Below are 14,436 nucleotides of genomic sequence, written 5' to 3'. Positions count from 1 at the left end.
ACGTGGCCTAGTCGGTAGGGATCCGACCGCGACTGAGGAGACCTGGGTTCGATTCCCGGGGTGAATGATCTCAGGTGTCCCTGGGCTCGCTTCACACCGATTCTAATCAACTAGTATCTGATGGTAAAGGTGGCAGGAGCGTGGTGCTGTTCACATAACTTCCACTGTGGCTTTTTTTTTGTTTGAGTTAGTTTTTAAGTCCACTTTGTGCACACAGAGGCTAATGGGGAGTGGACCTACAGTTTAAAGTGGGACCCGAGCCACTATGTGCTTCCCCCTCTCCCCTCACCACACAGACCTTGTGTACATTCATGTACAGGGATAACTTTACCTTTTTGCCAAGCATTTGCAAGAAAGGAAACTCTTAAGACAGTCCGGGCATGTCAATAACCTTGATGTTACCGCAAAGTAGAAAGATTACGCTGCATATCTAGGCAGCAATATAATTCGGAAAAGTTCTGAGAAGCTGCACCGTCTCTCGTCCAATCCGTTGCTTCGGATAAGCTGAGCTCTGTGATATCTAGGAAATCCAGTACCTGCGAACTCCGCAATTTCTCTCTCACACGGGTTAATACTCAAAAAAGTCGAGCGTCACTTGGCGACGATGTTACGTTAGAAACGTTGTTGAACTTGAAAGTGTGGTTAAGTATTTTAGAGAAATTTTCTGAAGTTCTCCAACCATGGTGAAAGGTAAGTTCTCATAATATAGTTTATCTTTGTCTCAATTTGTATGGGTTGCGAGGGTTGTTCTTTTGACCAACATTACAGTACGTTTATATTACAGTATAATATTACAGTGCTAGAACATCTAATGCCAGTTCCTTCCATAATAAAATTAATTATATTATAAATGCTAGTTGTTTTGTGTTTTTAATGTTAGAATACCAAAAATGATCATCAATTACGACATAATTATGAATGGACGACATCCTTGATTACGGACACTTCTGGCAATTGTTCTTCGTTGCTTTTCAAAGAACTGGTTTGGTTCTAAAGACCCCATAGACTTTGAATGGAGTCATTATAAATTAAAGTGTCCGTGACTGTACGATGTAGACGAATGGGACATTTTTTTCCTCTGCTTATTAATATTTTTTTAAAAAAAAATATTCAAATATGAATGTCTTTGTTCCAAAGAAATTAAGGTTTCACCATAGGGAGTTCATGTTGCATCCAATACTGATAATACTGTTATAGTTTCGTCAGTTGCAGAAGTAGGAAATTTCTTATTCTTAATTGTGAGGTCCAGTAAAAATAAAATTGCTGTTGTTAGAGACTTGTTGAAAAACACGCTGACATTCTTACAATTTACACCGTATCCCAGCCCTTAAAGTGGAAAATGTTAGCTGTGGGAATGCTCTTATGGTTTAACATGGTGACAATGAGACATAGCTGGTGGGATGCATCTCCCCTTACTTCGAGCACTGCTCTATCCTGAAAAGGAAGGCAACATTTCTTGGATGTTGCCATTATCTGGCTTGTCTACCAAAAAGGAATATACAGGGAGGGCCAAAAAGATGTTACCACTGAAATGGATACGTCGAGGTTAGTATATTTTTAGGCATTTATTTTCACTGTAATTTACATATGTGTATGTATGTAGGTATGTGAATGATACAACAAAGTGTATCTCAACTAAAGTTTCCATATAACAGGTCTGCAATAATCACTTCCAAGGCATATAAACATATAACTCATCCTCCCTTCAAATTGCCATATAAGTGGTAACATCTTTTTAGCCCTCCCTGTAAATTACGAATAGGATATTAGGGTGTGTTTTAATGATTCTATAACAAGAGCAATATTTTACTGACCGTATATAAAAAGAAAGGAACACTAGCCATCAAAACTGAATTGATTGGTCGCCTGACTCTACTAATAATATTACGAAAAGAAGATATCCAGCTTTCAGTACAAGGTGATGTTTTCCTGGACACAAATGGCAAAAAATAAAGGTGTATTTCTTGATATCCTGAAGGTTTGGCTATTATTTCTGTTCGTTTTGCAGCCGTTGTTTGTTGCAGAAATCCAGACCGGCGAAAGTTGGAGTAACTGAACTTGCATAAGAACCATGAACAAGTTGGAATCTAGATGATGAAGAGATTCTATCGGGTTAAAATCCAGGCAATTCCTGGAGAGGATCCCAAGCTTTCCAGAGTTAACCTGAGTCTCACCTTCATTCATTCGAAGTCAATGAGTGAATACAATCTACAATTCACATTCACCAGTGATCAGAACGCTACGTTTTAAAAGTAGCTTTGCTACAGCTACAACTACTCTTCCCAAAAGTAGCTTCACTACAGCTACTCCTGTGCGCTACTCACTGCTATTGCATAAAAAATTAAACAACTACATGGTTATTCAAAATAAGACCTAAGGGTTGTATTTAGGTAATAGGTTCAGTTATTTATTATCATGATAACAGTCAATCGATATATATTTTGATGGCAGTGTTACCATCTGTGACTTGTTTCAACTAGTTTTTGAGAAGGACCGGGCGCCTACATGTTAGTGGCCTATCAATTCAAATTTAATATCTGATAATTGCAATTAGGATGCTTCAAAAATTAAATCTTTACAACAATACATAAATATAATTTGGTAGGATTAGTTATGTTTATGTATCAACATATTTTTATTAGGAATAATTATTTCATTTTTAATAGACTAATGTGAAAACATTATTTTCAACGAAAAATATTAATGGCAGACTTGACCAACAACCACATGTATTTATTATGTTTGCTAAGGAACAAACTGAACATATCGCTCTACACAGAGTTACATGGCGTCATTTCTTCTTTATCTGTTTTTCTACTGATGCCAAAAGAAAACTATCACTATACGCTGTTGCCACATACAAAATTTATCTCAAAACGAAGAGAAGAAACGTAGCTGTAGCGAAATTTTAGCTTCAAGCTACAATAATTTCATAGTAAATCTACAGCTATACTTTTAAAAATGTAGCGCCCATACTGCTACAAATTTTGTAGCTCGCTACAAGTAACGCGCCACTTCCGCACTGCAATTCATAGTCCATGACAACCAGAAACAACCTCTTCATACTTTAGATTCAAATTTGTTCGAGGCGCTTGTTATGTAAGTTGCTGTAACTTTCATCAATCTGTATTTCATCAGTAAGTATCGCCAGATAAGCAAACAAAAGTAACCGCCCAGCTTTCTCTGTTTCAAGAAATTAGCTTTTCTTTTCTATCTGACCTTCGCTTGTTCACCTTACTCAAATCAATGTATGTCACTGTTAAAAACTGGTCTGGCATTGCTTGTTAACCATGGAATATTTCCTGCCAGTCGCAGTAGGTCTAGCAACATGCGCCGCAGATATGTGTTTGTGAGTATTTGTGAGTAATTTTTATCCTGTGTACGAAACGTTGGCAATTAGGATCACTTGTATTGGTAAGTGTTCAACTAAGAATATGAATGTATGACATCAGGCACGTAGCCAGAAGGGGGCTGAAGCCTCCCCCGTAATTCTACAAATATCTAATTGAAATAGTGTATAGTGGTAAATAATTTAACTTTCTTAGCAAGATTAAACATTATATATAAATAAGCAACCAGCTTATCTTTTTATGTTCTATAATTTAATCCAAAGAATAAGTGGATCCACAGCTCCCAAAATTTATAGTTTTCTTTGTGAAAGGTCACACAATATAAACTTTATGAGTCAAAGTTGCCCCTAACTTTTAAAGCCTTTTTTTGAACGGAATATGTAAAAGTTAATAACAACATACAATAACTATGAATTTCAGTACAGTAACTGTACAAAATGTAAGAAAAATAATGTCACTCATACGGTGGATCGAGTAGTAGTATAATAATAATATCAACAATAAATTTGGATTAAAATTGGTTTGTTCTAATAACTTATAATAGTTATTATTATAAAATGACAATTATAACCGTGGTAATAATTATTATTGTCATTATTATTTCTACTAATCAAGTTTTATCAATGGCCTGCACCCGTCTACAAATATTTCTGGCGAGCCTCTTCTGATAAGGGATGAGCCCCCTCCCCCGAAATAAAATCCTAACTACGGGCCTCTATGACATGTTCCATTCAGCTTCAACCACATGTAAGGTACCTGAACCCAATATGGCCTACCTAGGGTTTGCAATCGTTTCTCATGGTGTACCGTACAAAGTCAAAAACTTAAAACTAGTTGCAATATTCAAAAGAGGGAACACATCTGGGCATTTATTTAAAATTGGAGCCAGTTCCAATTGGTAACATTGGCGCATTGAAGATTCCATTAAAAAGTAACATTTAGGCCACATTGGGTTTATATGTACCCAAAATGGCCTAGTGATATACCGTGCGTCCATTTCGATCTGCAGCCGAGAGATCGGGAGAAGCGTGGCGGGCGTCACTGACGGAGATGCCGACATTTGCGGCCTGAAATGCCCGCTTATTTTTATGGACATATGCAGACATTTATATAAATATTGCAAGACGAGCACTAACCTGTGTTATAAGAGTGTGGTTTTAATTTTAGTAGGTTAGTGACTGTATGTGCCGATGATTTTGACACGCCCACCTCTTGTGAAACACGGCGTAGAGGTTTGTTTGGAGAACGTTCTAACGCTGCACCAATATCATCGAGTTTTGCTTCGGTTAGAATCCGTCGTTTTTGCTTAGGTGTTTTAAAATTTAACGATACAGTTTCTCGTAATTTAAGGACAAGATGTCTAACCGTATCTCTGTGTGGAGTTGAAACGCATGGGAATTTCTGTACAAATTACCTACACACGTCTCGACACGAGTTTGTTTTCACGTAGGTACGTGTCATACATAAAAAAATCTTTGTTCTAACGTGAATCTTGCGGCTGGCATTCCAATCGTCTCACTGACACGTCACACATACACACTACAATAACACAAACAAGTAACTGCAAGTAACCAAGAATAACACTCTTGCGCACAGTACGAAATTAACACGCTCTTGGTTTACATTGCTCGCCACTATATTTACAACTCTGTCTTCATCTAGTCGCGAAGGAACAAAAAACTCGAGCTCGGATATTTCGGATTGCAAGGAAGCTCACGAAAACCATTGACTTTTAATGGTTTCGTCTGCAGCGTAATCTTGATACAGTGTTGCACATTCGAAACCTCCAAACGATCCCCATCGGCACAAAACTCTTTCAAGGATATAAACTTAAGCAGGACGTTACTGGTCAAAACTATGATTAAAATGTTTTATTATCTGTGGCTCTTAACATCGTTTCTAAAGCGTATTTATTTGTGTATATAAGAGCAGAACTTGGATGAATTACAGAAGAACTTTTGCGTGTTATAACACAGGTTAGTGATCGTTTTGCAATATTTATATAAATGTCTGCATATGTCTATAAAAATAAGCGGGCATTACAGGCCGCAAATGTCGGCATCTCCGTCAGCGCCGCCCGCCACGCTTCTCCCGATCTCTCGGCTGCAGATCGAAATGAACGCACGGTATTATGTCCTTTCGCACCAATAAATGCACCAGAAAGAGTAATATAAGTGCCACAACGTTACTTTTATAGGTAGATAAATATATTGGCACACTGACCTTTTATTTACATAATCAGATATGAGATTACACAAATAAATACCATCGTTTAAAAACAATAACGAAGGAAGTGATGTGTCACAATTTGTCACTAGAAAGTTATCACAGTCTCAGCAAATGAAAGGTCCTTTATCATATTTAGCGAGTCCCAATCCCTACGTGAATATAAGAGTAACAAATGTCATATTTGCACTATATCTTCCTATGTAGGCCACATTGTGTTCGTTCTTTTCTTGTTATAAACATGACTTTAGACTAAATTCTGAACTAAGTACACTGTTGCAAAATACCAATAATGAGCTACCACAATATGGACTAGATATGTAATTCACATCGCTTGCGGAAGATATAGCAAGTAAAAAATGAAGTATGCAATATTAGATCACGTAGAACTCAATCACGAGGTGCAGCTATTTCACAACTTTGTCCACAAGTGACTACACTATAAGTGCAATCATCAGGTTCAATCATGTTATTCGGGCAGTCTGAATGGCATACTAACGTTATCTGTTGAATTCACCATGTAACTACTTGGAAACACGACATAGGCCATATTGGGTACTAGGCCATATTGGGTTCAGGTACCTTAGATTAAACTTGATCCAGAATACTTTTCGCAGTGAGGACTCGGGTGGTTATGCATACCTTCATGCCGACCTCCCTAGCAGAGTGGTTATGACAGAACGCTACGACGCCAGGGCACCGGATCGAATCCCGGCCTGAGAATGGGTTGTTCTTTGCGAGTGTCCCTTGATCAATTTCATCATCTCTCATCTTCACGGTTAGTTAGAGAGTGTCAGGGAAGCGAAGTAAAATAATCCAAATCAATTGATACATATCCTCATCAGTTGTTACTCACAATATATTGCAATGACGTTTACTCACTATTGCTTCTCTTCATAATGACCTTTCCCTTTTCTTTGTTTTCTTTTAAATATTTTCCTTAAGCCACACCTCATATTAAGTACTTAAGTTTTTTTTTTTTTCAACTGCTGAAAATGCTGTGGTTTTCGATTTATGAGCAACTTGGTAAATTTTAGCAAATGCTACTGCAATCTTACAGCGAATTGCTAATTACATTATAACTAATTTCCATCTAGCTGTTTTTGTTTCTACTGCAAATGACAAATTAGGCTCTACGTGGTTTTTAAAATTCAGTCTAGAGTCCGAAGTCCGAAATGTTTCTGGAAAACTGTCGTGAATTCTGCTGATAATTATGTTCTTACAATAACGAAGGCAGTCGTTATGAATTTTTAGTTATATTCATGTTTTGATTCTGAACTTAATTTTTTACATTAGCCCGTAAGAACGTGCACACTAGTGACCTCATTACACGCCCTTTGAACTACTTAGAGGACCACCAGCCACATTTCACGTTTACCACATTATAAAGTATAGCACATTTCACAGTTTAACGTGGAAAACGGTGTTTGAATTATTGTGGCACTTACAGCGTTTATTTTAGTCTTCAAATATAGATGGAGGTGCAGGTTGTTGTTTGATTTTTTTCATCTGTTTCTTTTGTGTGGCTCTTTGCCTGCGGTGAGGATCTTCATAGAGTTTTGGTAGCGAAATGTGGTGCGATTTAGGGGCTCCCGCCATTTAGAAATGAAAAAAATTCACTGCCTCACTTCGTAAGCATATCACAATACGAATGTGGTTAAAATCAATCTACCAGAATTGACAAATGTAACAAATAACTAAAATTAATAAATAATATAATTCACTCGTCTCCTATATTCAAGGCCCGGGTTTTTTTGTGTTAATTTTTCAAAACTTCCGTAAAAAATATATAAAATATCGTGTTTATAGTTAAAAATATGGCAGTAATTTCGTGAAAATTTAGTGGTAATTTTTAATGCCATGCACATATACATAATGTTATTAAATCAATTCATGATTTTATACAAGGCATAATATTTGCAACCTTTATGGGAAAATAAGCTTAAAAATAGTAAATAATAAATTTCACCATCTGAAAATCAGCCTTACTCAGTTATATTTATATTTTAGGAAAAGTGGAATGTAACTTTCGGGTTACTGTGCCTTTCCAAATGATTTCTCATTACTTTGCAGCCAACATCTTTAAATCGAATATATTTCTTAAAAATAAATTTGTAAAGATTTTTCGTTTTTATTGTAAAAATGAAAATGTACGCAGAAACGGACAATTTTCGCGAAAATTCGCGACAAAATTACAGCCGTAAATCCAGTGACGTGCGGTGACGGGGGGGTGGGGTTGGTGTGGGTCACACCCATCCCCACGTTAGGGTCCAGTATTCCTAAAAAAATAATGTCAATAACAGAAAAAAATTGCAAAATGTTGAGTGAGTACTAAAAAAGTACACGTAAACCCCACCCACATTCGAAAATAAAAAACGATTTGATTTGACTACTAAGCCAGAGATCCTGGGTTCGAATCTCAGCTTGGCCATGGGTATTCTTTGTGTGTGTCCCTTCATCAATGTTATCGTATCATCTTCGCGATTAACCAAAAGTGGCGGAAAAGCGAATTAAAATAAACCAAATCAAGCAATCAATCAATGATTTGATTTCATTTTTGTTACTTAGCGTCGCTTTTTTGTCACATTTGGTTAATTGCGAAGATGATACGATAAAATTAATGAACGGACAAACACAAAGAACACCCATGCCCAGGACGGGGTTCGAACCCGGAACTCCTGGTGTCGTAGCGCGCTGTGATAACCACTCCCCCAAGGTTGGTTGATTTGGTGCTTTAAGCAGACATTACGCACAGAAACAAAACAGGTAACAAAACACACTTTTTTGTAGTTTCTTCAATAATATTCATTTGGCTTTTTGAGTTCTGAAATACATTTTTTCATTCCAAATTATTTCATTATTCACTGCAGAGTACAACACATAGGACAAGAATGCACACTCATCACGGGTTCGAATCCTGGCCTGGATTGTTCATATGAGATCCCTTCATCAATTTCATCATATCATCACTCATCCTCATTTTCGCGATAACCAAATGTGGCAGAAAATCGAACTAAAATAAACCAAACCAACAACAATGTGAACACGCATTCTCTTGTCCAAATAAATACATCCGTATTTATGACTGTTAGAGGCCAAGAGTAGTATATAAAAAAATATATAAAAAAAACAACTACTAAAACGAGAGTGAGAGAGAGTCCGAGCACATATTTGTAATTTAATCATTATACCTAGTCTGGCCATAAATACTGTTACAAACTTCGGCTTGGGCTGTACATCCGGTAGTCAGGCTTATGAACCATGCTTGTGCTGAAGTTCAATCCTGACCATTGTGTGTTCAGCTGTGAAAGAGCAAGCGTGTATCTTCTTGTGCGTAGCATGGAGTGAGGCGAATATGAAAACAGAGTAGCCGTAATTGCTCTGTGTATGGTTGGGAAATCACTCACTGAGATTTTCCAGCCCCTAAAAATCCCGAAGATCAGCAAAATGTTTGTGTATCAGACAATCCAGAGATTCATTGATACTGTTAGCATGAAAGATCGCCCAAGAGTTGGTCGACTTCACACCGTATGAACAGCTGCGGCTGTTAAAGCAGTGATGGCTCGCATCCGACGAAATCCCATCCGGAAGCAAGTGATAATGGCACAGGAGCTGAAGATTTCACAACAATCGATGTTCAGGGTACTTAATGAAGACCTTGGAATTGAAGCTTACCGGTGGAGTACTGGAAATTTCCCGACGACACAAGTGAAGAAGCAGAGGGAACTGAAATCGAGACTGCTCCTGCAGCAGTACGTTGCCAATGAGCATTGCAGGATTCTCTTCACTGATAAGAAATTGTTCACCACTGAATAAAGTTTTAACTGCCAAAATGAAAGGGTGTATGCTTCAAATTCTCGAGAAGTTTGTGAGAGAGTTCCCAAAAATCAGAGATGCCACCAGCCCTCCTCAGTCATGGTTTGGTGGAGGGTGAGCTATGAGAGTTCCACCAGGCCTCATTTTTGAGAAAAGGGCTTAAAAGCCATTCAAAAGTGTATGTGGAAAGTGTCTTGGACCCTCTCGTGACACTGTTGAACCAAACAATGTTTCACAATGAATCCTGGATGTGCAAGAAATATTCTGCCCCAGCTCATAAGGCAAGGATGACGCGACGGTGACTGGAGACCAGTGTTCTCGATTTCATCTCCACTTTTGATTGTCCATCTGATAGCCATGATCTCAGTACCTTGGACTACAAACTGTGCCCAGAGCTAGAGGGGACTGTCTGCAAGAATAGGCACACTATAATTGAAAGTTAAAAGCGCTCCTTGATAGCAGCAGGGGCGGACTTTCCCAGCAAGACCATCCGTGCTACAATAGATGCCTGGCCAGGAAGAGTTCGAGCCTGTGTGAGTGCGAAAAATGGACATTTTGAAAACTGATTGGTGCTATTTGTGTGTAATATAGGTAAGTGTAACATACTAAGAGAACATTTAAAAATCTGAAACCATATTCAATTTATTCACAAAATAGTGTGTAACAGTATTTATGGCCAGACTAGGTATATTCCATACTTGAAAAAAAAGAAAAGAAAGCATAACATTATTGTTTGCACACAACACATTCCCATTTCATAAATAATAAAACTAAAACCCATATTATACATACATATTATACAACATGTAAAATGTGTAAATACAGAGAATTTTACCCTGAGTTCTTTAGAGGATTTACAAAATAATCTATGAGAGACCAATCCCCTATCTGTCCTATAGGAGATGGACTAGGGGACCTGAAAGCCTGGGCTTTCAATCATTGCAGCGGGGAGAGACGGGGCAAGGGGAGGTAGAGGTAGAAATCTCCTTTTTCCTTCGGACGGCCGTTTTTTACCTGGAAACTGGTCAGGTGGAGGAAGAGCGAGTTAGGGTATCCAGCCAGCTTTGCCCGTGGATCACACCGATCCAGAAACAGATCACTTTCTCTCCCAGAAACCCCTTTGTCTTCCCAACGTCCAAGATTTTCCATTCTTCCCTGCAACCAAACCCCTCCTCCACGTCAGCCAATATAAACTGGACATGTACAAAACCCAAACCAAACTGTAAGTTTTGGCTGTTTAGTGAATTCTGTCTGTGTCAAGAAGTGGTAGCGAAAAGTCTGTTGTGGAGAACTTGCGCTGAAAGTCTGTTTTGAAACGTGGTACAGAAGAGTGCGTGTTAGAAAGATTGTACTGAACCAGTCCCGGCCCTAAGAATTTTGCCACCTCGTGCAATTTTACTTCTTGCCGCCCCCACCCCAAAATACGTACAAAGAAAACGTACTGTATGAACAACTAAGCTTGGCAACTAACCGTGGCAATTTCACATGATATAACCAATTTTTAACATAATAAAATGAAATAATACATAATGTGAGAAGATAAATTATTCATAAATTTAAAAAATAATGTACGTATATTTAAGCCTTATAATAATAAAATATCTGTTGCATTTACACTCACAATAGTTTCTGCCGATGTGCAGAACTCTCAGCTGTCCTGTTTTGTTTCACTATTTCTTCATGACTTTATACTATACATAATTATTTTCCATTTTCAGGACGTTGTACATGAAGTAACATATCTTCACTTCCTCACTATTTACAATAAACTATGTATGTACAATTATGTACGCCTCGTAAACCACGATTTCTTCATGATTGCACAATTCACTTTGTACCTTTCCCCCCCTAAGTTGGAAAGCTTACAATTCAACTTTCCTAGCTTTTCTATTTGCAAGTCGCGAATAACAGAACCATTGTCTAATTTTTGACCAATTTCATGATAATTGATATCATGGCAACTCCTTCTAACGGCGATTCGCTCATTGTGGACCGTAAATATGTTTTAATCAGCTTCAGTTTCGAAAAACTATGTTTCTCGTTTGCGTTTACGATATTTTGCACCCGAGAGTTTTTTCCTTTTATCAGACATGTCTTAGTTTACAATTACAAATAAAAAAGGTAAAGTGCTCCCCTGTTCTTAGCACCACGCCATGAAGGCGTATAGGGGGTGTGGGGGTAACGCCCCACACTTTCTTGATCCGGTCGTGAGTGGGGGTGATGTGATCAGCGTCACGCCCCTGACCGCCTTTACCCCCCAGGGTTTCCCCCAGGTACCCATGTTATTCGACGCTGGGTGGGCGCCGGGGCCGCTCCCAACGTTAGAAAAGTTTCCGGATTTGAACCGGTCGGGAATCGAATCCGGGACCTTTAGCATGGTAGTCAGACGCGTTACCGACTGAGCCACATCGGCCACCAAATTACAAATGCAACAAATAATTTTTAAATCTCTTACGATGACTTGACACCAGTTGTTTTAATGACAGCTCAAATACACAAGGTGGCCGCGGTGGCTCAGTAAGAAAGTGAGAGGCGTTACTCCCACACCCCCTATACGCCTTCATGGGAACACTTTACTTTTTTACTAAATAAACAAGTCTCTCATCTTAATACATTGTCACACTCAAACGCGCGCGCGTTGTCACACACGACATACACTAACTGCACTATCGTTACACGTTACACCGTCAAGATCAAAAATGAGATGCAACCAGCAACGACAGAAACAGCCGATATTCGAACTTACTCTTGCGTCTTGCGCGAATCGGCAATACCTATCATCACCAGTTTTTGCGATCAACACGTCAAAGAACAATGCAGCTCTATTTCCGACTACCGAATGCGACACGTCAGTTTAACCCAAACCTCGAGAATAGGGGGCGGGGGCGGAAGACTGGCGGACTGGCGCGCGATGAAACAATAGATAGCGTTGTAACTTGGCATCGCACACGCACAGTTGACGTTGCTTATCATTTTCAAAGACAAAACAATAATAGCTGCTTTTGTAAGAGGACAACTAATATAAACTTTCGGCACCGCTTTCTTTCGCAGTTACTCATTGCTTATCTTATCCGTTTCTGCTTTATACTGCATATGCAAATGGATATAATTTGAATTTTCTGTTCCCCCAAGAAGACCAAACTGCCTCAAATAATGCAGCTCCCATTTTGTATACATTTTGCGGGCCCCTTTGAGCTTGGCGCCCCGTGCAAATGCACTTGTTGCAAGTACGGTAGAGTCAGCCCTGTACTGAACAGTCTGTGTTAAAGGGTGGTACTGGACAGTCTGTGTCTAGAAGTTGTACAGAACAGTCGGTGCTAATATGTTGAGCAAAAGGAGTCAGTGTACGTCAGTGCTCAGAGTATAGCATATAACATTTGAGTTATGTTCAACGGGATAGTTTTCGTTACGACACAAACATACAACTTTTACATATAAAAGTATGCATGTAACTGGTCAGTGTCCAGAACTTAGATGGAAGGAAGTGTGTCCGGCCACGTCGTCCAATGGCAGTACGTTTGGCACCCCAGTTTTCAGCAGACTGTGTCATGAGCCCAGTGTGAGATGATGATCATCGGTCCGAGTTCTATACCGCATTGACCGACACCATGGACATTTGAGACATCCAGGTTCCCTAACGACCGACAATAGACATCATCATTGGAGAGTACCAGTACATCGGAGTTAGTGACCGACTTCAAAATGAAGTGTTGGACTTAACACATTCACAATAGGAAGACATGTGTCGTGAATCAATGTAGATAAATAATCACACAATTACAGCAGTTCAACAGTCAGAATCCCTATAATTTCACATACAACCCCCTTCTTTTCCATTATTTCAATAGTATTTTCTATTTGTTTATATGCACCGTGCAGGTACGGCCGGGCATCGAACCCTGGACGGCTTGGTCCCCAACCGCCTATTGTTCGGCTTCAACCAAACAGCCGGGGGGGGGGAGGGGGTATAAGCTTTCCTCTACGGCCACAACTTCACAAACAGTTACAACTGACACGTGGTCTTCTTATGCATGTCTGAGGTTCCATGTACAGCAGCTAGATTTTATCAATGTTCAGTACATTGGGTTTTAGACCAGTGGTGCAATTTGGGGACCGACGCTATGGTGATCGATTTGTCCGTTTGCCCAGCGGCGGCACCAGGATCAATCATCTGGGGGTGCTATGGGAGTGCGGAATGAAATTTAGGGGTGCGATGTTGTGTTCGAACTTAGTACAGTATATACAGTCTAAATATATGTATAGACTATCCACATTTGTTGAGATAATCCATTACATTCAGGAGACACATTATCTTAATTTTGTTCTCGTGAAATCTAATTCTTTACTGCTTTGAACAGGAAGAATATGTATGGAAGGACATGAAAATAAGAGTTTCGAACTCTGGACAACGTCAGATGCAGAACCAAAGAACGCTGAACTAGAGTTGCAATCCTGCTCTACGCTGCCAGATGTCGTAGTTAAAGTGGAAAATGACATTTCACAAACAAATGAAACACAGAAAACAAGCGAAAATACCACTGAAAGCAATGCAACGGAGTCTTACTTCTCCATAGTCTCTCAAATAGTTGTTCCCTTTCTTGTCGCAGGTCTTGGAATGGTAGGAGCTGGTCTTTATTTGGATATGATTCAGGTAAGTAGTCACAGTACTATAATTAGTTATTATCTGTAAGTTTAAGTGGAAGGAAGGTGTGTGAGGTCAGTTTAACACAGCTCACAGTACTTAACTTGGAATTGTAGTATTTCGTATAAGTGGAATGATCGACCTCCCAATATTTCCTTTTTGAATCACAATTTCTCAAATCTTTATACTCGTATCTATGCATTAATTACCAGGGCTAGGATTTTTCTGACCTAAAAATCACGAAAATATGCCAAATGAAAAATGATATTATGACCTAAAATTTTAAAGATATGCATTATAATTTGAAAAAATATGCCCTTACAACCGAACTGTTTCAACCATCAATATTTAACATATGCTAAGATATTTTCACATACTATATTTAGTTCACTTTATGAGCTC

At 38.9% G+C, this 14,436-nt stretch overlaps 1 protein-coding gene across 1 annotated transcript in view; it reads left to right on the top strand.

The window, feature by feature from the left end:
- The first annotated feature begins 577 nt into the window (after positions 1-577).
- LOC145980663 (solute carrier family 41 member 1-like) overlaps positions 578-14,436 on the top strand; it is a 39,935-nt gene continuing 26,076 nt past the window's right edge. The window contains exons 1-2 of the mRNA XM_083113720.1: positions 578-690; positions 13,751-14,043. Of these exons, the coding sequence (XP_082969846.1) occupies positions 681-690; positions 13,751-14,043 (303 nt within the window). The 5' untranslated portion in view covers positions 578-680. The remainder of the gene's footprint in view (positions 691-13,750; positions 14,044-14,436) is intronic.

This window comes from Lepisma saccharinum, chromosome 2 (genome assembly GCF_977018435.1).
Source record: "Lepisma saccharinum chromosome 2, izLepSacc3.1, whole genome shotgun sequence".
NCBI lineage: Eukaryota > Metazoa > Arthropoda > Insecta > Zygentoma > Lepismatidae > Lepisma > Lepisma saccharinum.
Note: the sequence above shows the minus strand (reverse complement) of the source record. Positions and strands in the feature narration are given on the sequence as shown.